Here is a 26,768-nt window from a genome sequence, read left to right on the forward strand (position 1 = left end):
AATGAAACTATTGTAAAAAACCCATCCACCTATAGTGTCTTGATACTGCAACTTAGTTTGGGAGTGTAAATATTGAAGTGGTTCATGATCAGTATGTATAATCGTCTCTTTGGCCATTAAATAATGTTTCCACTTTTTCACACTCTATACTAATGCATACAATTCTTTATCATATGTAGGATAGTTAACTACTACAGAATTAAATGCCTCAGAATGATAACATACAGGTTTACCGTGCTGCATCAACATTGCTCCTATGGCATAGTCACTGGCATATGTTTCAATCTCTATTGGTCTTTGAAGATCATGCAGTGCTAGTATTGGTGTTGTACTAATCTTTTCTTTCAAGGTTTTGAAGGCTTTCTGCTGTTTTCCTCCCCATTGATAGACCTTGTTCAATCCTATCAAAGCACATAAGGGAGCTGCAATTAAGAAAAATTTAGAAATAAGCTTTCTCCAATATTGTGCTCCTCCTAGGAAGCTTCTAACTTCTGTAGCAGATTTTGGTTTCGGCCAGTTTACAATGGATGCAACCTTAGAGGGATCAATCTTCAATTCACCACACCCTACTATATGACCCGAATAATTCAAAGATGTTTTTCCAAACTCACATTTTGAGAGTTTAACATAAATATTTTCTCTTTTAAAAACATTTAGAGTCTGCTTAACATGCTTTAAATGTTCTTCCCACGTTTTGCTAAATATAAGAATGTCATCCAGGTATACAATAACAAAACCATCAAAAAACGGTCTGAGTACATCATTCATTACTCTCATGAAAGTAGTAGGAGCATTAGTCAAGCCAAAAGGCATAACCAACCACTCATACAATCCCTTCTTTGTTTTGAAAGTAGTCTTCCATGCATCTTGTTCTGCAACGCTAACTTGATGATAGCCACTATGCAAGTCTAACTTGGAAAAATAAAAAACTTCTTTTAACTTATCTAATAGATCATCTATGTGAGGAAGGGGACAACGATTTTTTATCGTTATCTTATTCAGTGCTCGGTAATCAATGCACATTCTACATGAGCCATCTTTCTTTCTCACCAAGACAATTGGAGACCCACATGGTGATGTGCTAGGTCTGATGAACCCCTTCTCGAGCAGCTCGTGTACCTGCTTCTTGATTTCTGCATTCTCTAAAGTGGACAACCTGTACATTCCGATGTTAGGCAATGGATCATCTTGCTGCAAATTGATATCATGTACTATTTCATTTTTGGGTGGTAGTCCTTTAGGTTCTTGAAACAATATATCACATCCTGCAACAAAATTTTTCAAATCAGCTTGTTGCTTAGCATCACAGCCCTCAAATACATTGGTTTTATCAGGTTCCTTTTCCTTGACAACCATCAGTAAAAATTGTTTGCATGAGTTTACAATTCGTTTCATCTACCCTTAGTTTATGAGAGTATAATTATTCTTGAGCTTATGAGCTCTTACAATATATTCATTTCCATCCTTAACGAGTAGATACTTGTGCTCAGTTATATAGAAAATAGATTTTCTATCATAAAAGTAAGGACTTCCTAAAACAATTCCACATATATCCAAAGGAACTATCTCTAACTCAACCTCATCTACAAATGCTGACCCAAAAGAAAACTTAAGTTTACATTGTCTAGTCACTTGTAGTTGTGCTTTATCACATAACCAACTTAATGGATATGGTTTCTAGTGAGGTGTGGTTAGTAATCGCAACTTCTTTACAATTGTTTCATAAATTAAATTTACTTGTGAGCCACTATCAAAAAAAGTATCAATCTTTTGATGCTTGGAAATAACTCAAATATGAAAAAGCTCATGTCTTTTCCTCTCATTTTTTTCATTATGTGAAAAATTACTAGTAGATGCTTCAAAAATTTTACCTTTTATACCTATGCCTACGATTGTTGTTTTATCTCCTGAGTTTGACCCTAAATCCTTTTGAATAGCTACAACAGTATTCTTCTTTTTGCCCTCAAACTTCTTAGGTTTCAACTCCAGATGCAAAATCCAGCAGTGTTCATCATCATGCCCATCCTTTTTACAGTGAGTACATGAAGACTTTGTCTTTTGTATAGCATTGGCCTTCCTCTCTTTCGATTTCTGTTTTCTTTTCTCCTTATTTTGGGTTGCAGTGGGTTGGGATGAACCCCCAACTTCTGGGTTCCCGTTCTTACCTCTAGCTTCTAGATGTGTAGCTTGAACGGATACCTCATCTATGCTAGTGGGATTAAACATGAGGATAGTGTGCCTCATATAGCTATGTAGACCACCTATATACTTCAGTAGAGTTTCAGGTGAGTCTAAAGAAATTCCTAGAATCAATGCTCCTTTTCTAAATTTTTGAGTTTAACCTTGTACACTTTGCCCTTTCAATTGTCAAAGAGTTTGCAGCCCATCATGGCTTGTTGCATATAAGCTAGTGGATAGAATTACTTTTTAATTGTAGAAACAAATTCAATCCAGACAGATAGAATTTTACCATGCTTCTTCATGTCATCCTGTGTTCGACCTTCCCACCATACCAAGGTAGTGCCTCCAAGCCATAGGCTGGCCAGCTGAATCTTACTCTTGTCTGGATCAATATTCCACACCCTGCAATACCTATCAATCTGTCTAGTCCAATTATCCAACTTCGCTACATTCAACTCTCCATCCTATATAGGCAAATCAAATTTAACATCTAATTTAATAAAAAATGCCCTCTTCTTATTTTCAGGGCTATTAGGAGGTGTGAGAAATTTTTCTTCTTTCCATTTGCTTTTAGAGTGGTCATGGAGGAGAGATTCTTCTACTCCTTTATCTTGTTTGAAGTTTGATGAATCTTCATCCTTACTTTTCCTAAATTCTCTATACATTTCCTCCACAATGGATTTCATGGTCATAAAACTATCCATGAATTGGGCATCTGATTCCAAGGGATTTTCTTCTGACATTTTCCTCTTAGCGTAGATTCTTCCAATTTCTGGGTTAGTTTCAACAAACTCTCCCTTTCCTAATTTAAGCTTTGATCTAGTTAGCATTCAACAACAAAATCTAGCAGAAGCTTTTCTAACCTTAATAACCTACAGCTCTAATACCACTTGATCTAAAATCACTCGTGAATGATCTCAGAGTATTAATGAAGGTATTACAGACTCACGTGTTGGGGTGTGCCTATGTTATTTTATGCAACGGATCGATAAGATTGTGAAATACATAGACACTGAAGCAGTAAGAGAAACACAATAAGCAAACACATAAACATAACGAGTTTAATAAGGAGTTCACCCAATCCTCCTGGGATACGTCTCCTGGTCCGGCCTTTAGTGGTGGCCTTTCTATTGTGTCTTAAAAAGTAGAGCTTTTACAATAGTGAGCTCAATTTGAGTCTCCCTCGACAGATGATTATCAGTAGGACTATACTTGGATTCCCCAAGACTCTAGAGTACACAGACTCCCCTTATTGAATCTCGACCTCAACTGGTCACAGTGGTATGAGTCCACTCTAAGACTCAATACCCGACAAGTTTACTCAGAGGAGTTAGCTTGAACCTCTCAAGCCTTCTCTAGAGTTCACAGACTCTTGATCCCTCTCTATCTCCATCTGGCTCGATATTGCCTTTGCTCTGTAGGTCAGCTCAACTTCTTCTCTGTTCTCTGCAATTCACTTCTCTCTTGCCTCTCAGCTTTCTGCTTCCTCTATGCCTTGTCTTACTCGCTGTCAGTTCGTGGCTTTAAGCCAATCTGCTTCCTGACTATTCGTTTCTGCTTCTCAACTGTCTAGATCTCCTTCCTCTATCCGTTTGAATTCCCCTGATCTGTGTCATCACCAATGTATAACGCTTCACATAGAGGTGGCCACCTGTTTCCTCATGAACTGAGTGTCAGTTCTCTTTTAACAGCCATTATTTCCGTTGCTCCAAGATTGCACACGAAACTGATTCCTCTACCAACTCATTAGTCATGCCAGATCTCAAATCTTATCTGCCTCATCCTATTTCCCCGTCGAATCCGGTCATCGATCGGATCATTCCTCCACCTTTGATCTGGAGATTCCAGATCCTACAGTCTCCATCCATATCAGGCAGGTAAGTAGCATGCCATTTACCCGTCCAATGTAAGCAGTTTTCTCTCTCATTAGTCGGACGCGTGTCACCCAGTGTATGGCATCGGGCAGGACTCGATCGAACCCACTTACCACTTGAAGCCCTTCCGATATCTTGTTGATTTTAGCGTGGGACCTGCCTTCTGATAGAATTGGTGATTTTCGTATGGTTTTATGCTTTTCTCGGGACTGAGGGCTTAGGGGCTTTCCTTCACTAAGGGGGATGCCCGGTGACATACGATTAGAGCTTTAGCGCTAATCGCGTATCAGAAACCACCCCTATTTCTGGATTTGACCTCTCATTTGTCAATTTGTGCTAGCACATGGTTACCATGGGCCAATGGTTTGCGCGCTTTGACCGAGGGTCCTCGTTGCTCCATGTTGATCACAAAATGCCATTTTTTAAAGGTTATTTCTAATAAGCTCAACATCCATAAGATTTTGAAACTTTGGCATGAGCTTTACAGAGTTCAGGAAACTTTAAGAGTGTTTAAGGATCCGATTCGGATCATGTAGTAGTGCCCAGTTCATTTATAAATCTTAATAGAGGAGGCTGGTAAGCTTGATTATGACGATCAAAATCCTTTTGCCTTTTTTCTTCACAGATCTTAAATTTTTGTGACATAAAATCTTGTATAATATTTATTTGTACCATTATAGACTTGGAAATATTATCAAGTGGTATGATAGCAAAGTTCCCCAAGTTTTATTTAGTTCTATTGTAGTCATGAGGGAAGACATTAGCTAGAGGAAGAGAGAATTCAGAGGGGTTTGAAGTTTGCTAATTGTTATGACATGTGTTGAGAAAATTAATTTCACTTATCCTAATTTCTTTTCTAGGTGTCATAGTCAATTTGAATTCTGTTAAGTTAGTTGAGTTTAGTTGAGTCTTACTCCATTTATTTATTACTATTACTTCCTTGTCTCCTATGTATTTTATTTAACTATTACTGAATGATCAGAAGAGTTTTTCTCTCCATTACTTTCTTTGAGTCTATTCTCTATGTATTTTTTCCTCTATAATCTTCTCCATGGAATCAAATTGTATTCTACGTAAGACTCCTTGAGAGAAAAAGGAGAAGAACATAGCTTACATAAGAATCCTTAAGAGTAGCATTTGAAAAATTGAAGTGTAGAGATCAAAAGCTTTAGTAGGAGAATGAAGGAGCCAACTAGGACTAAGTTAGTAATGTGAGCGTGAGATGTATTGTAGATTATATAGGCTTTTGATTGTCCACTATAGCCTATAAAGATGCATTTTTCAATTTTATCAAGAGTTCTCTTTGACAACTTCTATGGAACATGTGCAAATTCTATAGAACCAAATATTTGAAAGTGAGAGACATTCACCTTCTTACCATCCTAAGATTCTTGAGGTACTACATCTTTGACAATAGTTGTTGGAGATATGTTGAGAACATACAATGCATTAGAAATAGCTTCATCCTTATAGACATTGGAAAACTTCTTTTCATGAAGCATGCATCTTGTCATATTCATTATTGACTGATTGTTTCTTTCCACTACTCCATTCTGTTGCAGAGTGTATCTTGTTTTGTTATACATGATGATGTAATTTTTTTTACAAAATGATTTGAAATACTTGGAAATACATTCTCCTCCTCTTTTGATTTGAGTAGCTTCAAAGGCTTTCCACTTTTCTTTGCTGCTTTTTCTTTGAACTCTTGGAATCTTGAGAGAGTATTAGACTTATTTTTGAAAAAATAAATCCATATTTTCCTTATATAGTCATAAGAAAAGGTCAGAAAATAAATACTACAACAAATGGATTATGTTTTCATTGGACCATATATATGTGTGTACTAGATCTAGGGGTTCATATCCGCTAGTGGAAGATGTGGGAAGGATCTCTCTTTTATGCTTTGCTAGAATAGAAATTTCAGAGTTACATCTCTTTCATTTAGAACAGGAAGACCAGGGACCATATAATGTTTTTGAAGAAGACATAGACTCTTAAAGGGAATATTCCCATACCTATAATTCCATAATTGTGACTAGGCTATATTTTGATACCACCACCACCTAGTTTATGTAGATTATCCACCTAGTTATGAAGTTCCAAGATAAGAACATAAGGTGTATAATTTAAATAATTCGTTATATGGCTTCAAACAAGATCCCTGACCTTGGTAGAGTTGAATTGACTCTTACCTCATCAAAAGTGTATTTCGATGAAGCAACCATCACCCAACTCTTGATACAAAAACTTGTGAAGGTAAAATTCTCATTGGTTTCCTTTATGTTGATGATTTTCTTATACAAGTAATATGGTGTTAGAATAATTCAAAGTTTCCATGCAAATAGAATTTGATATAAATGATCTTGGGATCATCAAGTACTTCTTAGGAATTTAAATTCAGTAACCTACTAATGTCATTTTTGTCTATCAAGAAAAGTATGCCACAAACATCCTTCAAAATTTGAGAATGTTCGGCTATAAACCAGCTAATAGTCTAATTTCTCTATGTACCAAGATGACCAAACAAGATGAAGGACCATCAATTTATTCTACTTTTTATAAAATTCTAGTTTGTAGTATCTTATGTCTCCGAAATACTAGACCTAACATCATGTTTGCAACTATTTTTGTTTCTATATTTATGGAATCACCTAAGAATTCCCATTGAAAAGTCAGAAAAGGAATCTTAAGATATGTTGCAATGACAATAAACTATGACTCAATGTATAACGTTCTAAATATTTCTCACTTATAGACTACAAAGATAACGACTATGTGGGAAGCTTAGATGACTAGAAAAGCACATGATGATATGATTTTCACTTCGGAACAAATCTGAACTCATGGGTGTTCATGAAAGAACCCATTATTTCAATATCTTCTACAGAGGAAGAGTATGTAGTTGCAACTTCAGTAGCTTGTCAAGTATCATATATAAAAAGGATATTGAATGATCTTTCAAATGTGAAAAAGGATTCAACTCCTATTTTCTCTGATAATAGCTCCATTTTTTACCTTTTTATTTTATTTATTTATTTTTCTGAAGTGACACATTAAAATTATTTGACTTGGATGGAAAGCTTAGCTAGAGCATAATGAGAAATGTGAAAAATACTAAATTTAAAGGTGAAAATTATTAAAAAAAAATACTTTTAAATATTAGGAATGTGATATTTGTTAGTACAACAAGGATTGTGGAAGTCATTAGGTAGTAAAAAAAGCGTGGAAGCTAACAGAGGGAAAAGAAAAAAAAAATGAAAAATGACTGAAAAAGCATTGGAGGACTCGGATGCCACAACACTCGGTACAATTTGGTTATGTCTAGTTGACGATATCTTATTTAGAATCATTGGGGAAGAAAAAATAGGAGGCTTGTGGACTAAGTAATAAGGTATATTCATGACTAATCACTTGATGAATAAGATTTGCTTGAGGAGACATCTATACAGTCTAAAAGTGAAATGAGGTAAAAAAATTACAGATCACTTGAGTATATTTAATACTCTTATTTTCTATTTGAATAGTGTGGATGTTAAAATCGATGGTGAAGATAAGGTAGTTTCCTTGTGTTTGTTGCCTAAATTATGAGATAATCAAGTATCAAAACCTCCTCACCTTAAACAATGGTGGCTGGAGATCAATCTAGGGAATGAAGAGGAAATTTAAGAGACATATATACATCAAAGTTGAAAGGAGAAAAGAGTAAACTTAGTTGTGAGTACTAGAACATGACTAGGCATATGAACAAGGATTGTTGGAAAATATAGAAATTCAAGAACCACTTTAAAAGGAAACAAATCTAGTTGTATTAGGATCAATGTAATACCTCCCACCAACTTATGTCAACTTGTGTTCAGAGTGTTACAATTTCACCTGATCTCAAAGGTTTGTTATAAGTGATTTACAACAACCTATTTTCCTCAATTTATTCAAATTAGAAAACTAAAGGAACCATATATTTCAACACATTGAGAGATTTTTGGCGATATGAATTTTACCTCAATTTGAGTCTTGGTTATAGAGTTATTCCCCTTAGAGGTTTATCCCCTTGAAGAGGCCATGCCATCATGAGAAATATACATGTTGCCCACATGAAGACACCTAGATGCCATGGTGTCACGCCACTACCACATGGGGTTCAACATGGCACACCCACCATATTGGTACCAATATGCTTTAGTGCCTCGATAATACATTCCATGGGTCCCTATTATTTATCTATGTGGCATGACTTCACTGGGTCGATATTCATTATCTCACTAGCATGACTTCCCCAAGTCGGTATTCTTTACCTTCTTGGCACCACATAACGGACACGGATTCTTCAGGCCAATATTATTAAACAATCATTATATTTTCTCTTTACAAATAATATTGGGGTTCCAAAGAGTGATAGACTAGGCTGGACATATCCTTTTTCCAATATTTCTTTCAGCTACAAAATTTAATTCCAAGAACTCTAATGTGCTCATGTGATATGCAATTTTAGAAATTGGCACAAAATCAGGAATCAATTCATTAGAGGAAATTTCATCCTAAAAGTTCCCATGAAATTTTCATGTACATAATATGTAAAGCAATCAAAATACTTTAAATTTAAAAAGAGGTACAAGTAAATATTTTGGAGGGAAAATTAAAAAAACTATTTTTTTAATTGTATTTTGGCTTATACCCTTGTAAGTTTACTCAAATTTCAAGTGTAGATATTTTTTCGATACAGAATTAAATTCTACATCAAACGAACACCCATTATGCATACTTTTGAGAAGACCCACATTGATAAAAATTTAAAATACATTTAAAAAATACGTTCAAAATGTTTCTTAAATGTATCCTCATTTTTTTATCAATGTGGGTATTCTCCAAAAGTATGCATAATGGGTACTTGTTGGATGTGGAATTTGGTTATGCATCCAACGAGTGTCTACACTTCAAATTTGAGTAAATATATAAGGAGATAAGCCAAAAATACAATAAGAAAAAAAAAACAAATTTTTCCTTTTCCTTCCAAAATTCAAAACTCTTATTTTGTTATTTTCCTATTATTTTATTATTTTTCGCTAGGAGGCCACTTTTAGGTTGAAATTTCCTCTAATGCTGATGGGGAAATCAATTTCCCTTTGGGGTAGAAATCTTGGTACTTCCTTTGAAATACATTACTATATTGTTTCATGATGTTGTGATCTTCAATTATAAGTTCATTGTCTCTACTATATTAGTTACTTGAATCATACATAAGACAAATTTTTTTACTACATTCCTTCTCGTGAAGTGCTAAATTTTTACAAGCTTTATTTTTCACTATAGTACATTTTCTTGTCCTTCATTTTGGAGGAATTCGAATGATTTACCATAACAGTCAATTTCGGTTCTTTGGGTAACTAGCCAATTAATTCCAAATAAGATATCAAATGAACCCAATAAAAAAATATTGAGTGGGGCTTTTATGCACATGTTTCTTGTTAGTAAGTGGCGTGAATTCACAAGATTAGTCACTTTCTTTGTTACTCTCGTGGTGATTTATACCAACCATGATTTGGCATGTGGTTTCTTCTATGAGGTTCATGTCTCTATAATTTTGGGGGCTAATATAAACAATGTTAAAACCTAGCACTAATTGGAAATGATACCTTCCATTTTGATTACTAAGGCCTGATGATCTACTTGTATGTTATCTTATTCTACATACACATGGGGTATGGTTTGAGCCACATCATTCACTATTATTACCTCTTGGAAAGTGTACAATTTCTTCATCCTCTACAGTTTGTTAGGGAAATATTTCAACATTTTATCCTCTACACATCCCTAATAATATAATGAATCCTTCGCGGTCCCTCTGCCTCTTCCCATGTTGATGTGATAAGTCAATATCTATTTGTAGTGAGCAAGCTTTATTGGAACACACCTTTAGTAGATGTATTGAAATTGATATTTTTACCTATTTTCTTGTAACTTGAGGGTTGTGATCCTTTCCTTTAAATTTGGCTTTGTCTTTCTTCTAACAATGTATTCATAGTTTACCCCTATGCTTGGGCTAATCATAACAATACTTGGCCTTTCTGATAGTGTTATCCAATATCTTTGGTTCATTAAATTTAATTATCTCTTGGTAGGACTATGGTAAACCACTCATATGTCTCCAAATATCCACCTTCTCATCCTTGATGTGGGGAACATAACATAGTAGTTCTAAAATGTGTTGGTGTATGAATTTAAGGTTAGTTTTCCTAGATTGTGCTCATGAAACTCATTGATTTTGTTGTCATAATAACTCTTAGATAGGTACTTTTCATATAAAGATTTATCAAATATTTTCCAATTTAATTCCTTTTCTTTGATGCCTTTCACATTTTTAATATCCTCCCACCATATGTCAACTTTTCCTTTCAAGTTAAAAATGACAACTTTGGTCTTCATATTCTAAGAATAGTCATGGACTTTGAAGTACTTCTTTAATCCCCAAATTCAGGATTCTTCTTCTTTACTCTTCTTAGCCTCTCCATCAAAGACATGGGAATTTAATTTCTTGAATGCTTCGATTGTCTATATCCATCTTCCTTTGTTGGTAGTGTCTTTCTGACCTAGTTATATAACTAGATAATTTTTCATGGATGTTTGTTTCTCTTTCTAGAGTGATAATTGGTGTTCTCCCCCTCACTATATCTTCACATGAAATCTTATGCCTCTTCTTTGACTTGCTACCTTTTTCTTTTTTGGTTTCCAATCCATGTTATTGTATTTCAAAAGGGATTTTCTTGGATTTATGCCTATCTAGTTAACTACCACTAGGTTCATGTTTCCTTTGCCTTTGCGAATATTATTGGCTCTGTAATATCACCAAAATCATCATTTTTACCTTTATTGAGCTCTAAAATCCTTTTCATTTTTTTCCTTGTAGCTCCTGAGTTCATCTCTCATGCTTATGAGGGTATTCATCCAATTAAGGGAATCCTCTTATGCAATATTTCCAACTAAATCTTCCTCCTGGTTAGGAATGGTTCTATTCATATTTATTATACCAGTATGTTGTTCATTCCTCTATTTTTATTCCTTACATTATGTATTCTTATGTGTCGTCATACCCACAAAATTGTCAACTAAATCAAGCATAGTCCCCACCTTGGTATGCCAGAACCATGCATGTTGACCTAAAGTTATTGAAGCAACCACAACCCATGTATGTTACATCTTTTTTAAAACAAAAGGACAAACAAAAACTCCATCTATGATATTAATCACATCAACTACTAGTTCAAATCAACATTCATTTAAAACAAAAAAGGAAAAAATTACACATTATTCAAAGATCAACCATCTTGTTCAGTTCATTAAGAGTTTTCCAATGATATAAATTTTACCTCAATATAAGTCCCTTAACCCATTAAATGGGTCATTTCATCAAGATAAATCTATGTGGCACCCACATTACCACACTTGGCCCACATGGTGTCACACCATTTCCATCTGGGGCTCCACATCATGCACCCACCATATTAGTAAGCTCACATGCTTTAGTTCCATAGTACTAGTTACCCAAGGTTGGTATTCTTTATCTCCCTTGCATCACTTCTCTAGGCCAATATTCTTCAATCCTTGTCGTCACTTTAGTGATTCAATATTCTTTACCTCACCGGTACCAAATACATAGTACTGCATTCTTTGGGCCTACACTCTTAAGTAGTGATTATCTTCTTTATATAATTAAGTTCCAATAATGATAATCAAATATTAATTAATGGACAATCATTTAATCTTGTACATATCATTCAATGGTTTGTACATAGAAAACATTTTATTTTAATTACATTGTTAATTTCATTAATTGAATAAAACATCTTATAAACTTCCCTCACTTCTCTAAAAATCTTGCAATTTTGTTCAACTTGTTCAAAGAGATATGATTATAAATTTACTGAGGTTGAATACAAAGGTAATCATGCAAGACGTGTTGCATACCATATTTTAAAGATTATTGATCCTATGAACAAACTAAGCTACTTTATTCTTAAGGCATTGTGGTTAAATAACAGAGCATAAACACACAATTTCTCATATCAATCATGAACTAAATATTGAATAGGACATTCCAAACATTCATTAAAATTAATACACACACAATATCTCACACTAACCATAAGCATATCATTGAACATCATATTTCATGATTTAAATATAAAAATGTAATATATTTATCTATATATCTTAAATTGGCTAGCAATTGAAGGAGGGACTCCCACTCTCCACCCAACCATAAACAAAGTACATGACAACTTTCTTATAGCAGACCACCCCCAAGCTAGATTGAGCTTCTGAGGAAATTCTTCCTCAAGGAATTCACACCAAAGGATTTGTTTAACACTTAAGAGTATGTAGCCCACTATCTAGTGGGCTTATCAATTTCCCTCTAACAACAAGCACCAAGGTCGTTTATTAGTTGTACTTACAATAGGCACTAGTGTGCCTTATGGTTTGTTCCTAATAGTGGGCAGTAGAATGACTCACTTTTTCCTCTATGTTGATTCTCACCCAAGGTTCAAATGGGGTGTTCTGAGTATTAGGTGTCAAAATCAACTTCCTAGTTGATTTATTAGTTGTATTTTCATTGTAGGCATCACAAGGTTATGATGTCCATTATCTAGGTGGTTTATCAACTACTCAACAACCACCACAATGACTGAAAATTCCTTTTCCAACTACTTTATGATATATAAATTCAAAAATGGAATTTAAAAAATGAAAAATTTTAGATTATAAGCACCGAGATGGATCAAATTTCTCAAGATGCAAATATTTTTCAAATTTTGCACTATAAAGGTGGTTTTCAGCTCAAAATATGTAATCCCTCTATGTGTTTGTTAGATATGTGGCTAACATGCATCTAAATTGGTAATAGATCAACCATGGACAATGTTCATTACTGCATTTAAATAAAATTAACCTATGTGTAGCCTCCCACAAACTCTACTCTCATTTCTGAATTAATCTCTACACTCATTTCCCAAAAATTTATTCTTTCTAGTTGTCTCTCTATAACTTGAGGATAGGTTAAACTAGAATTGAACAAAATTTGAGTGATCATATTATAGTTTATTCCTACATGTATGATTATATTTAAATGGGAGTGTTGTGAAAAAATTTCACTTAATTATAATAAAACCTAAATATCAAAAGAAATCATAGTCCATGAAGATTGTATGGTGCACAAGGTAATGAACTCCACCTCTTTTCCTTAACGATTGATAGGTATAGTCTTATGGGAATGTATAATGAGATGAACTAAGTGGACTAATTACTCAATACAAACAGTTGGAATTCGAAAGGTACAAAGGTAATGAAATAACTCTCTCACCACAATCCTTAATCGATTAATTACTCAGTACAAACAATTGGAATCAGAAATATACAAAGGGAATAAAATAGTTCTCTCATTGTAACCCTGAATCTCCCTTAGCTACTTTAAATAAATTATCTACAACTACTATTTGCTATAATTAGCTCAAGGATTTTTACAAGCCAATTGGAAGAATGAATTTATAACTAATACAAAGTGTCATTTCCATACAAATCCATTAAAAGGAAACCAAGCTATAATTCCATTGGATAATATTCAAGAAAAATTCATAATTGGCTTATGATTTTGGAAAACGTAATGGGAATGTAGAAATTTCCAATTACAATACTTCCATGGATTTCTATGTTTCTTCATCTCTTAGCCAAAAGACCACAAATGTTGAAATTTATGAGAGATATAGGGGATGCTAGGGAATAAGAACAACACCAATGACATGACTCCTCACAAACATTTATCATTCTTCTTTCCTATTCATTTTCTTATTTTTTTTAAGTCTCTATTTTTCTCTCCCTTTACCCTTTTTTTTGTTGCATTCATCTTTACATTTACTTTTATTTTCACATAGTTTGATAACCTTCATTGTTGTTGTATTAAACTAAAATTAGAAACATGCATTAAATCTTTTAGTTTAGATGGATAGAATATTAGGAGTTAGATGATAGAGAATTGATGGCTAGAGGATGAATATCATCTTCATTAATATTTATTGAGATATAGTTGGTTTATCTAATCTTAAAAATAACTTTAGATTATTTAGGATTGCTTTACAATTTTATTTCTATGATCAAAAAACATTTAGAAAATCATTGCATGATCACAATAGCTTTTGATGACATAGAAGGTTAGAAAGATTGGTTTTTTGATTAACATCATGACATCATGATTTGATTTATATATAAGTTGAATGCTTCAATAAAACAAATTTTCATCTTCAACTCTCTTACTATCACACAGATGATATATTTTTTCAAATCTCTTACTATCACAAAGATGATAGATTTTTTCATCTTATGGTGTTTTCGATGCTGTCTGATTTCCAATTTTCTTGTTGATGTTTCTTTTACACTAGTCAAATAGATACATATTTACACTGAAGGTGTTCTTATGGGGGCTTTGGATAGGTATATTTAGCCAATGAGATTGTTTGGTTTTTTCCTCCTCTCTCCATATAAAAACTCACACGTGGAACGTGCAGATGTCATGAACTGACAATGTCCCAAATGGAAAAACAAGTTACCAAAAATATGGAGAAATTGTTGGTAAGTTTCTCTTTTAAAAGTTTAGTCTTGGTTCTTTCCAACTAATGGATAGAACGAGAATCATAGATAAGGGAAAAATAGAGTTAGTTGTCGAGACAAGACACATATGAGTTTAGAGTAGAGAAAGGGAGGGGAAACGGGAGGTTGTATTTAGGAGGACACAACCCATATGGTAAGGGGTTGATTATCAAAGCAAGAGAACGAAGGAAGAAAGATGAGACTAGAGGATATAAAACCCTTGCCATAAAAATTAGCGAACAATATGTTGGGAAATCCCCACAGTCACCATTACATATTTTTAACCAAAAAAGGTTTTTTCCACAGTTGACATTTTTAGTGTATAATATTGATGGGGACGTGTTTTCTTTATTTTTGTATTTAATGTTTCATAGAAGCTCATGGATAGCCTAGTTAATGAGTATGTTTCAAGGTGGGTATAAACCAATTCATATTCCTGAGTTGATATGTTTCTAAGAGCTAGAAATGAGAAATAGAGATTTTATCTACAAAATGGATGTATGTGTTGTCATGGAGATTTGCCTCCAGGAAGTGGTGTTTCGTGACATAATAATTTATTTAGTTGATTGGTTGTTAGTACATTATGTTTAATTAATATGATAGTTGATCAATTGATTATGTTTGATTTGTAAACATTTCCATAAACAACAACAACAAAACCTTCCTCTGCAAGACATGTTATATAGGTTCTTGTGTAGATCTTCCCTCTACTTATGGGAGCATTCTTTAATTTGTTAATCCATAAAGATTGTCACAGTTCTCATAGTTAAATTGATGTTGAAGTTAGAGAAATTCACTTTTGAGTAATCACACATTCTAGAATGTTATGCCTTATTTTTGGGCATCCTCTAAACTTAGTTTCTACCAGACTTAATAATAAAATCCCTAGATTTGAAAGGAGAATACTTTGGTGCATAGACTGACAATTTTGGGACCTATCTCAATGCCTATGCGGTAACATAATCCCTAGATGTAAAGAAATTCCATCAACTGCAGTGATTGCAAGATATGCACAGTATGAATATGGTAAGGAAACCTTAAACTATTTTCCAAGAGGAAATATAGGGGGTTGAAACAAAACCCATTCACCATTTTCATTGTCATCAAGACATGGGAAAGTGTAGCAATTTTGGATAAGGAAAACCATGTCTTTTTTAGATTATGAAATTTTCTTGGCCTTGCTAAGATTTTTTCGCTAATACATGCAACAAGGTCAATGAAAAATTTCTTCTTCCTTTATTAAGTCATATATTGAATACAAAAATTTGTCACGCTCTATAAAAAAATGACTTATGAAGCACTCATCTCCTTTAAATTCTATTCTTTTCTTGCACTCCCTTGATAAAAATGGGTTTCCTCCATTATAATTTTCATTGATTTCACAAATTTGAATGCTTGAAATATTCACAGTATCCATTACGCTTCTTCTATGATTACTTGATGAGATATATCCAAGGCAATGATTTGATGTAGAGAGGGGAAGTATAATTATCTTCTTAACTATAGTTTTCATTGTTTTCACAAATTTGCATGTATGGAAGATGAATTATGCTTCTGTATGTGATTACTTATATGTATTGTAATGATTTATTGCTCAATATAGAAAGTTATAAGTCATCATTTGCTTGTCTTGCATAGAGGTCAAAGAGGTTGTTTTCTTGTTGGCGCTAGAGTACTAAATTTGTGTGTTTCCATGGGTATTAATGGAATGTTTGGGTAACATTTCTTGCTCATGAGCCATCATCTCAAACAATGTTGGCGAAGATATAATATTCTCTACAGGTGGAGAGGAGAAAGGGCTCAATATGTCAGCATTGAGGGCAGAGTTGAATTTCCCGTAACCCAAAGAGGACTACGATACAACGGTAGAAGTGAAAAATTCCCTTATGGGTGAAAACCTCCCTAAAATTGATGAATTTTGAATGGCTACAGGATCTCATTGGTGGGCTTTGAGTGTAAGGATTTTGTATGAGATAAAACCTTACTTGATGAGCAAGACAATCTCACCTGCCTTGATTATGCCCCCTAGATTCAACCTCTCATGCTTAGTTTCACTACAGGAGCCATCGACCAGGGCATAGGTGAAAAGAGGAACACTCATACCATATATAGGCAAGTTTCATTATCCTTTTCATTTCTCCTATTCATTTTTATGAAGATGATTCATATTTACACAACCATTGTTGTTGAGGATGAAAATCCTGACAAAGTTGTTGCACATCGAGCTGATGTTCGGGAAATTTCCTTAAATAATGAAGGTATATACTTAATCTTTCGTTGCTTTACACCTTTGTGTCTTGGAATCAGAGTCACAAGGGGGTGTCATGTCTACAGTCATTCCTAGAAATTCTCTCATTATAACTCCAAGAGAGAATTATTGTGGTACAAAGTGTCATAACCAAGAAGAAGTGAATTTTATGCTATATGAAGGCAAGAGAGAAATGGTTGCGCATAACAATTTTCTAGGTGAATTTTAGTTGAGTGGAATTCCACCATCTTGTTGTGGAGTGACAAGCATTAAATTTTTTAGAAGTGGACATAGATGGAATTCTGACAGTGTCAACTTGATGCCTTTGATGTGCATAAACTTTTAGGAGAAAATTGAAGAGACCTAAGAGTTGAGAACCATCCATCTCTAATATCACAAAAATTTCCACTATTTTGGGCATATCATTACCCTCCAGGGGCTGGGAAATAGCAGAACAAGAGGTGGTCCTCTTGTTCCTCCCTTTGAAAAGAGAGGAACAAAAGGACCACCTCCTTCAAGGGAAGAATTGAGCCATTTGGTGGCAAGCGAGAAAATCCATCCCCATAGGAAGAACAGAAGAATGCACCTCAAAAAAGATGGGGGAGAGCTCAAAAAAACTAAGAAAAAATGGAGGCAACATAACAGATTTCAATAGAGCATTGTCACGAGGTAGCATAAAATTCACCATGTCTTCAAGCAAGAAGATAGGACAAAGTTCTTTCCAAAGGGATGAACACAAACACAAGAATCTCCAATGTAGTAGTTGTATATTAAATTTTTTTTACCTAAGCACCTAATCTGCAAATTCTTTACATGTAGAGAAAAATGTACAATTTGCAGGGCTTAATGCAAGGAACAAGGCATCATTTTTTGGAGCATAGGGACCCAATATCTAATCACCATCCAACTCAAATAGAACTTCAATTTCCCCTATTTTGAGCAAATCATTACCCTGCAGGAGCTTGCCAACAACCACCCTTTTTGAAAAACAGGAACAAAAGGCCGACCTACCTTAGGGGAAAAACTAAGCCCTTTGGAGGTAAGGTATCAAAAATAGTGCCCCGGAAAAATAAGAATAGACCTCCAAAATGATGGGGCAGGGCTCAGAAAAAACAAGAAAAAATGGGGAGGCAACATAGAATATTGCAATAGACCAGAGTCATGAGGTAGCTACAATTCACCATGGTGTCAAGCGGGTAGATAGGATAGAGTTCTTTCCGAAGTGATGAACACAAACACAAGCATCTCCAATATAGTGTTTTTATGTTAATTGTTTGTTACTTAACAATTTCACCTTGCAAGTTTTTTTACCTATAAAGAAAAATTTACAATTTGCAGGGCTTCATGCAAGAAGAAAGGCATCAATTTTACTTTTTTTATTTAAAATTTTGAAACCACCTATAATAATCATTGTTTCTACGAGTTAAGAGGACAAGTATGTAACAGTTATGTGGTTGGTTTACAACTTATATCATGGGGACTCAGGTTGTACCAAAATTTCACTTTAATTTAATTGAAATGAATATAAATAAAAACATCACTATAGTTGTTAAGCTTCATTTTATGGATTTCATGGTGATGTAGTGCAATATAATATTCCCTTCAAAGTTGAAATTCCATTTAAGTATCTCAGCAAAAGTAGAACTACCCAAAGAGTTCAATTACCTTTTTAATTAAACCCTCGTAGTAAATATGTAGATGTTACAAGGCTATAAGACTTTTAAAAATAGAAATGGAGGTATTAGGCCAGAAATATCATAGTTTGCTAGAATATATTACTTATTTTATTGTTTGTTTGGTTTTAAGCTTCCCTATAATTTACAAGCTTCACCTAATTATTTGGTGCCCTGCAATAGGATATGTATATGGTGTGCATAGGGGATAGATAAATTGTTTCTTGTTTCATGATAAACCCTAGCCATTGACAGATTAGAAATGTACTTTGCCATACGACTACATTGAAATAAAACCTTAACAGTTATGGAAAAATAAATGCAAATGCCTCTAAAGAATCTAGCTCTAGTTACCAAGGCTTTGAATCTTCTACACCTTGTCTAAGAGATTCACTACATGATAAATGGGACATTTCATTTAAGATTTCCTTTCGTATTTGTATGCTTTTGTCAAAGAATCACTCTTTCTTAACCCATCTCGAGTTCAAGGGCATGATTCCTTTCCTTTTCATTATCTACCTAACCTTTTGAACACACCCTTTCATTGGATTCAAGTGCAACAATATTGTAAATATCCTTTTTAAAAGATTCCAGTAGGTTGGAAGCAAACAAGATGATTTCGTCTAACAGTGAGAACAACTCAGCTTGTAGTTCATCAAGTATGTCCTATAGCTCTTGACCAAGCGTCAGCTCAAAGACACATCCTTTCTACCTGCTCCGTAGCCTCTCCAAAAGGCTTCGATTTTCCCTCCTTAGAGCATCAACTTCCCACCTGTACTTCTCCAAATGCTAGCTCGAAACTTCCTCTACACCAATCAATCACAGTTCTTCCCTCTACAGTTTCGAAATACAATCATCTATGTCTTTCGGGCTACTATTGGCCTCCACATCTATAGCTTGCAAATACACCTCAATTATCATTTCTTTGTCTTTGCTTAGCCTTTGAAATCTTACAAGTGATTTCTACCACTCATGATTTTCCCTTTTCTTTTTCTTGGAATTTCTCTTGCTTGAATCCTCATTATCTTCTGGTTGTTTTGTTTGCTTATGTGACTCTGGCAGAGATTCCCTTAACTGAATAATCTCATTTTCAACATTCTCTATTTTTTCCCTATAATCATCAATGTGATATTCAAATTGTCTTACCTGGGTTATTAAGTTAATTTCCTTATTATTCAAAGACTAAACTTCTCTTTGATCAAGTGCCATAGTTTGTTATGCCAGGTCTCTAACTCTGTCTCTCAACCTCCTCTCTTCTAACTTAATTTTCTCTATTATAGTTGATATAATTTTTTTTTCTTATTAGGCAAGATGCAATATGCTGTCATTTTTTTTTTTATTTCCAAAGAAACCAGTACGGGTCCCCAACTTGGCTTCTTAAGCTGGAAAACAAACTTGATACCCAATCAATAATTGTAATCCTTCATATTTTAGATATCAACCATGAGTTCCCCATTTTCTTCATGAAATGTCACTATCTCCTTTGTTTGTATATGTTCAGCACCCAATATTTTCATTCTCAACCTCATAAATTTTATTTACTAGCTCCTTTATTTGCATATCACCAAAATGTTCTTGAGTGTGAATCTTTTTAAAAGCTACTCCATCTCCACCAATTATCTCCCTTACAAAATGGTACTTAATATCATTATGCTTAGTCTAATTATGATAAGTCATAATTAAGTTGGTATTCTAGCCAATGAAATAACACTTTCGCTCTCACATAATCCACTCATGTTATTCTATGTTATAATTTTACCATAACCAAATGTTGTAACCACAAATTTCCATGGTGAAGTAAGCAACTATTGAAATAGAATGTTTCTCTTAGTAAGAGAGTTTTTTAATTTTTTTTCAAATAATCTTTATTTAATATTTATTCTATTAAAAACATGAGTTTTTTTATTTAGTGATTTAGTTTTTCATGATGATTTCCCAAATTTCTATTCTTTAAGTGTACCTTTACACTTTTAATATTGATTCCAGTTTTATTTTTTAGATTTAGATTAGCCACATCATTATTATATGTTAATTTTTTTCTATTCCTTAATGACGTTTTTCTTTATTCTCTCAATAATTTGGCCTAACACTTGCATTTTATTTGATCCGTTAGTCACATGAAAACACATATATATTTCCGTTCTTATTTCAAGAGATTCTTTACACCTTTCTGGGGCAACTACTGTCAGTTACGTTCAATGTGTATGCCTTGATGGGGTTTACTCCTTAAAACACTATGCTTCCCACGCCCACGAAGCCACGATGTCTCCGGAAGATAAAGATTAAAGTTTGAACTGTTCCTTCATACCTCATCTTATGACGTGTTGTGTTGTGTCGAGAGACTTCATCCTGGTTGTTCAATGTGTGACTGTGGGAAGATAATAGAATGAGATGACCAAAGCTTGAACTGTGCTCTCATACCTCATCCTATGAGGTGTTTAAACATTTTTCCTACCTACCTTTACAACTTAATTTCCCATTGTGTTGAATGTGTATGCTTCCATGTGATTCGCTCTTGAAACTTAATTTCAGAAGCACCATGCTTCCATCATAAAAGAGCATGGCGTCATGAGATGACCACAGCTTGACTTGTGCCGTCATGCGTAATCTTATGAGGTGTCTACATCTTCTCGAAAAGGTGTTGTGATTTTGCTCCCCCCTCGCAAAAAAAAATCTAATTGGCAAAGCATCAAGCAAAGCATCAAGCTACATAGAAAGTCCAAGGATGAATTCGCTTGGAATCTACGCACTTCCGAATTAACCACTAAGCGAAGGAAGCAGATAACTAACATGTGCACAAAGCCTAGAATCGCATCCTTTTTCGTTCCCCTCTCTCTATATATATCTTCAAATTTGTATTTGTGCTCAACATCGAAAGGTGCAAGTCTTTTGTCATATTGTGCCAAACAAATTAAAGCCATGGCATCTGAGCTTGTGTCGAAGGTAGTGTCTTACTGCACATTTTACTTTGACAAACAAGCAAGGCTGAAAGGTCATTCTCCCGATTGCAGAGAGCGAGCCCTGATGAACTATGTCCGGAAAAATGCACAGAAGGGAAATGCAAAGGCCGTGCTCGATGCAATTGACAGTTTTACTGACCAATCCTGGATGACAATTTTAGGGAAGGAGAAGGGTTATATTCTCGATGATGCCGTGCAGACTTATGCTCCCAGGGTTGCGTTGGAGCTTGGAACTTATTGTGGGTATTCTGCCATTAGGATTGCTTCAAAGATGACTGAGCCTGACAGCAAGCTGGTTACAATAGAGATGAACTCACACAACTTTGGTATTGCAAGTGAAATGATAGAGCATGCAGGTAAAAGTTCTAACAATTCTCATATCAATTCAAATAAATATGTTGTTGTCACATAGTCATCAGATTAAGTCTTAGTATTATAGTCCTGTTTGACAATTTATATTTCCCTTCTGAAACACGCATGTTCAATAAGAAAGATATTATATATATATATATATATATATATATAATTCGACAACCATACAAATATCTTTTTCTCCTTCCTACTTTTAATTTAATGTCTCAGTAAACATTAACGCTTATATGAACATTTATGACTTTACTTCACAAATAATCATGGAATGCATCAATTACTTCATATGTCTGTATCTTCTAAAACTTTAATATAATTTTATGTGCATTTGTTTCTATCAGGACTCTCCTCAAAAGTGACAGTGTTAAAAGGTATACTGAGTGAACTGGATGACAAATTAGAGGAAATTTTGAATGAAATATCAGCTGGGTATTTTGATTTCGTGTTCATGGATCACTTCAAACATTGCTATTTGCCGGATTTTATGTTACTCGAGAACAAAAGCATGCTTGGCAAAGGAACCTGTATTGTTGCAGACAGTATAGGATATCCGGAGGCTCAGAACTACATGAATTATTTGAGAGAGCACCCTGAGAAAATCGAGAGTGAGGAATACACGTCCTCTGCACAGTGCTTGCCATGCAAAATGAAAGTGTCTACATACATAGTTGATGGAGAACACTTAGTCACGTAGTGCTTGCCATGCAAAATGAAAGTGTGTACATACATAGTTGATGGAGAACACTTAGTCACTTAGTTATGGAATAATATATGATTTTGGGGTTGAACATTATAGGCGTGCCAGAAGATGAAAAAAATAAAAATGAAGTACCATAAGTCATCATGTTTATTCAAATATTAGGCATATTAGAAAGTCATTTTGTAAATATGTCTCCTTCATATGAGACATGCTATTTTCATCAATGTGGATTGTCTAGTGACAATTATCCTTTTTATTTTATGGGTTGCAATGGATTGTATATAATGGCAGTGGAATAATGAAATTTTGTCCATTATAGATGAGAATCAATTTGTATATATTATTGTATAGTTTTCAGCATATTATAATTATATATATATATATATATATATATATATATAAAAGAAAGGATAAATATATAACTATGTATAAATAGGTGAAAAGAATAATTTTAACAGATGAGGTACAGGTTTATTCTGCTATACAGTGTGCTATATTGATTTTGGTGAATTCATTTTTATTTTTATATTCACTTATAGTATATTGGAGGAATATAAGTATTTGGTTTATTATATGAAAGTGCATTTGTGGAAATTAAATTTGGATGAGGAGGATCTCTATTCTTCCTCTCAACTACTTTGGATAACTCCAATTAAAGATTTTTATATGTTTTAGGTTAAGATATATATATATATATATATATATATATATATATATATATATATATATATATATATATATATATTCAAGTGATTTGATTTATAAATGTAACATATTAATTTAAAAGTTTTGTGGAGAGATGGGTTTTCCAACCAAGTGTGAGGGAGATGTTGTTCTTTAGTGTTACATTTGCAGAAAATAAAATAATGCTTACATTAACAAGTTAAAAAAATAGTAATAACCAAAAAATAAAAAACAATGTGGGTCATAATTAAAATACTTCAGTTTTCATCTTTGTTTCACATTAATTTTATATACAAATATGGAAAAAAAAAAAAAAAAAAAGTGAGGGAGATATGTAATTTATTAGATTTGACAAATAACATGTAAAAATAATACTATTGATATTATATGACGTGTAATTCAGTTTATATTTAGTTAACATGTAATAATTAAAACAAAAATATATTGATAATAAAAATTTAGTGCGAGTCATAAACAAAATACTTCAATATGCATATTGAATAATCAAATATAGATAGAAGTAAATTTATTTTATTTTTTTCATATACTTAGTTTTTTATTATAAAGGAGTTGAATAATTTTTTTTACTATAATGGCCATGTATTTATTCATCTATAATACCTAAAAATTGAAGAGAAAAACAATTATTTTTCCATTATTTATTTCATTAATAGGTTACTTCAATATCTAATATGGTGTTCACATATAACATTTTAAAAATATTGGACGGGGACTCAGGCGATTAGGGTTCTGCAGAAAACTGTGACGGCGCAGACAGCACTGGAACAGCCCTCAAACCAGACCGTATCCATTGGCGTATAGCGGAACCGCTCAGTATTAGACCAGTTCAATGGAATATCCAAGGGGGGGCGTCAGAGCCCTCCCCAATGCAGCACGACCTGGAACAGGCTCTCCTGTTTGGATCGATTGATAGGGAGATTTTGAACAAAGGAAACAGGCAACCGCAAGAAAACAAGAAAACAGGAGGACGACAAAATCATGCTAGCGGCACTGAAGACAAGTGGAAAAACCCGGAGGAAGCACCAAAAGTAACCTCAACGACATGCAAGCCAGTAGCCACAGAAAGGCCAAGAATAGAGCTACCGGGACACAAGATAGATGCTCGAATCGAGTTCATGAGAGACCATGCCATTATAGGGAAGTTCATAGGGTTCTAGCCTACAGAAAGAGCCTTATATGGGTGGATCGCAGCTAAAAGGAAGCCAAAAGGAGATGTCACCCTGCAGCTAGGGCCGAAGGGCTTCTTCACAGTAATATTTTACTGTATTGAGGACAAACTCAGGGTACTGGGAACAGGGCCTCACTTTTTCAACGCGGCGGGCTTGTACATGAGAGACTGGATACCAAGATTTAACCCGGATAAGGAAGACCTAACCTGGGCGCCAGTCTGGATCCGAATGTATGGACTTCCAGACGAATACTGGGACGAGGATGTACTCAGGAAAATTGGAAATGGACTAGGGGAATACATCAGGACAGCAGAAGAGACCAAACTGCGCAGATTCATTTCCGATGCTCGCATCTGCGTCTTCATGAGGCTGGATGAAGCATTACCAGAATCGGTTAGCCTCTCCCACAGGGACGAAGAGTGGATTCAACCCTTGGACTATGAGCATGTGCCCTTCTGCTGCACGAGATGCCATGCTCTGGGGCATCTTTTTTGGGATTGTCCCTTGAATGCCAAAGCCACGTCTCAGGACCCCCCCTGGTTCAGCCGCCCGAGATGGCTTTACTAAAGCCCCTAGTCGAAACCGAGCGCACAAGAAACCCTTTAATGGACAAAAGCCCCAGCAAAATAGCACTAGTGGCCAAGCATCTAAGAATAGTTTCGAAATCCTGACTCAATCCTCTAAGGATCTTCCCCCGACCTCTGAAGCTCACCCCTCCCATCCTTCTTCCTCTGCCCCCCCTTCTCCCCCAGCCTCATCCCCCAAGCGCCAATCCCCCTTAATCTCCCATGACTTCCCCTCCGGAGACTGGAAGGAACAGGCAGAGAAAGACAAGGAAATGGAAGTGGATGGAAAGCTAGACCCTCCTTCTAGCTCAAAGTTAAATGAGGAAGAGGACAATCAAGTGCAACAGATGGAAGAAGAACCTGAAAGCATAGACCTGCATGGCCTAGATATACTAGAACTGGAGCTAGCATGCAAAACGAAAGAATATGACAACATAACCGAATCCCAACTCAGTAAGCTGGAGGTAGTCATTTCAAGAGCTTACCAGCAGCAGCAACTCGGGATTCAACCAGGAAGCCAGTGGGATGGAAGCCAACCCCCAAAGGAAACCAAAAAGAGAGGAAGGAAAACAGATCTACAGAGAACGATCGAGGTTGGGAAACTCCTGTTAGACTCAGGCAGGTATGCGAAATTGACAAAGTACTACAAACCCTCTGCAAATAGTTGAACTATGAAGCTGGTCTCATGGAACTTAAGAGGGCTCAACAGCCCAGGGAAACTTAGAATGCTAAAAAACATGATTAAGATGGAGAAGCCGCAAATTTGCTTACTCCAAGAAACCAAATGCAATGGAACTACCTTAGGCAGTATTCTAACAAAAGCTTGGCCAGGGTGCCGCTCAGTAGCAGTAGATGCGTCTGGAGCATCAGGGGGGTTAGCCATTGCATGGAATACTCAAGCAATAGATCTCTCAGATTTCCATGCCTCTCATCACCTGATACAGGCAACCTTCCACATTTTAGGCACGAATGTTCATGGTAATCTTTCAAATGTATACTTCCCGCAGGATACAGGGAGAAAAATAGCACTTCTAGACACCATCGAGGCGTTGAACAACAACAGAAGGCACCCACTCTGGATCATTGGTGGGGATTTTAACATGATCACCAAGCTAGAAGAGAAGATAGGGGGGAGAAACAGACTGGAACAAGAAAACCTCCATTTCAAGGACTTCATCCAAAATGCCTCCCTCATAGATGTGCCTTTCTGCAATGGAACATTCACTTGGAGCAATTGAAGAGCGGGAAAACACCAAATAGCATCCAAGTTAGATCACATCCTTATCTCAGATAATGCAATTCACCTTGGAGGAGACATTACAACTGCAATTCTTCACCATTCTGGCTCGGGCCACTGGCCCATCGCACTCCAATGGCAACGACCTGGTGATCAGACGCGGAGACCCTTCCGCTTCGAAGGTTTCTGGCTCACACACCCTGAGTTCAAGGACTTTGTCAAAACCACATGGAATTCCTTCACCCCTCCAGAAGGGTCGAAGACGTATAAATTCCAACAGAAGCTCCGGTTCCTTAAAAGCCACCTAAAGCGATGGAACAGAGAGACCTTTGGAGATATCTTCAAAGCGCAGCAAAACCTCAATCGGGAACTGACGGATCTCCATCAAAAAATAATCACAGAGGGACACACGGAAGGAACCCTGGAACAGGAACGACGTATCCACAAATAGATT

At 35.1% G+C, this 26,768-nt stretch overlaps 1 protein-coding gene across 1 annotated transcript; it reads left to right on the top strand.

Annotated features, from left to right (window-relative positions):
* The first annotated feature begins 21,527 nt into the window (after window positions 1–21,527).
* Window positions 21,528–22,642, top strand: LOC149210368 (uncharacterized). The gene is made up of 2 exons (XM_089394420.1): window positions 21,528–21,924; window positions 22,279–22,642. The coding sequence occupies exons 1-2, from the start codon at window positions 21,528–21,530 to the stop codon at window positions 22,629–22,631; spliced, it is 750 nt and encodes a 249-aa protein (XP_089250546.1). The 3' UTR covers window positions 22,632–22,642.
* The last annotated feature ends 4,126 nt before the right edge of the window (window positions 22,643–26,768 follow it).

This window comes from Pinus tabuliformis, chromosome 1_2 (genome assembly GCF_031772625.1).
Source record: "Pinus tabuliformis cultivar Carrire ecotype Pingquan chromosome 1_2, CPIR1, whole genome shotgun sequence".
NCBI lineage: Eukaryota > Viridiplantae > Streptophyta > Pinopsida > Pinales > Pinaceae > Pinus > Pinus tabuliformis.

Bases quoted from the DNA above. Each gene is read 5' to 3' on its own strand.
- LOC149210368 (XM_089394420.1), top strand. From the start codon at position 21,528: ATGGCATCTGAGCTTGTGTCGAAGGTAGTGTCTTACTGCACATTTTAC. The intron at 21,925-22,278 runs GTAAAAGTTCTA...TGTTTCTATCAG, and splicing joins TGAAATGATAGAGCATGCAG to GACTCTCCTCAAAAGTGACA.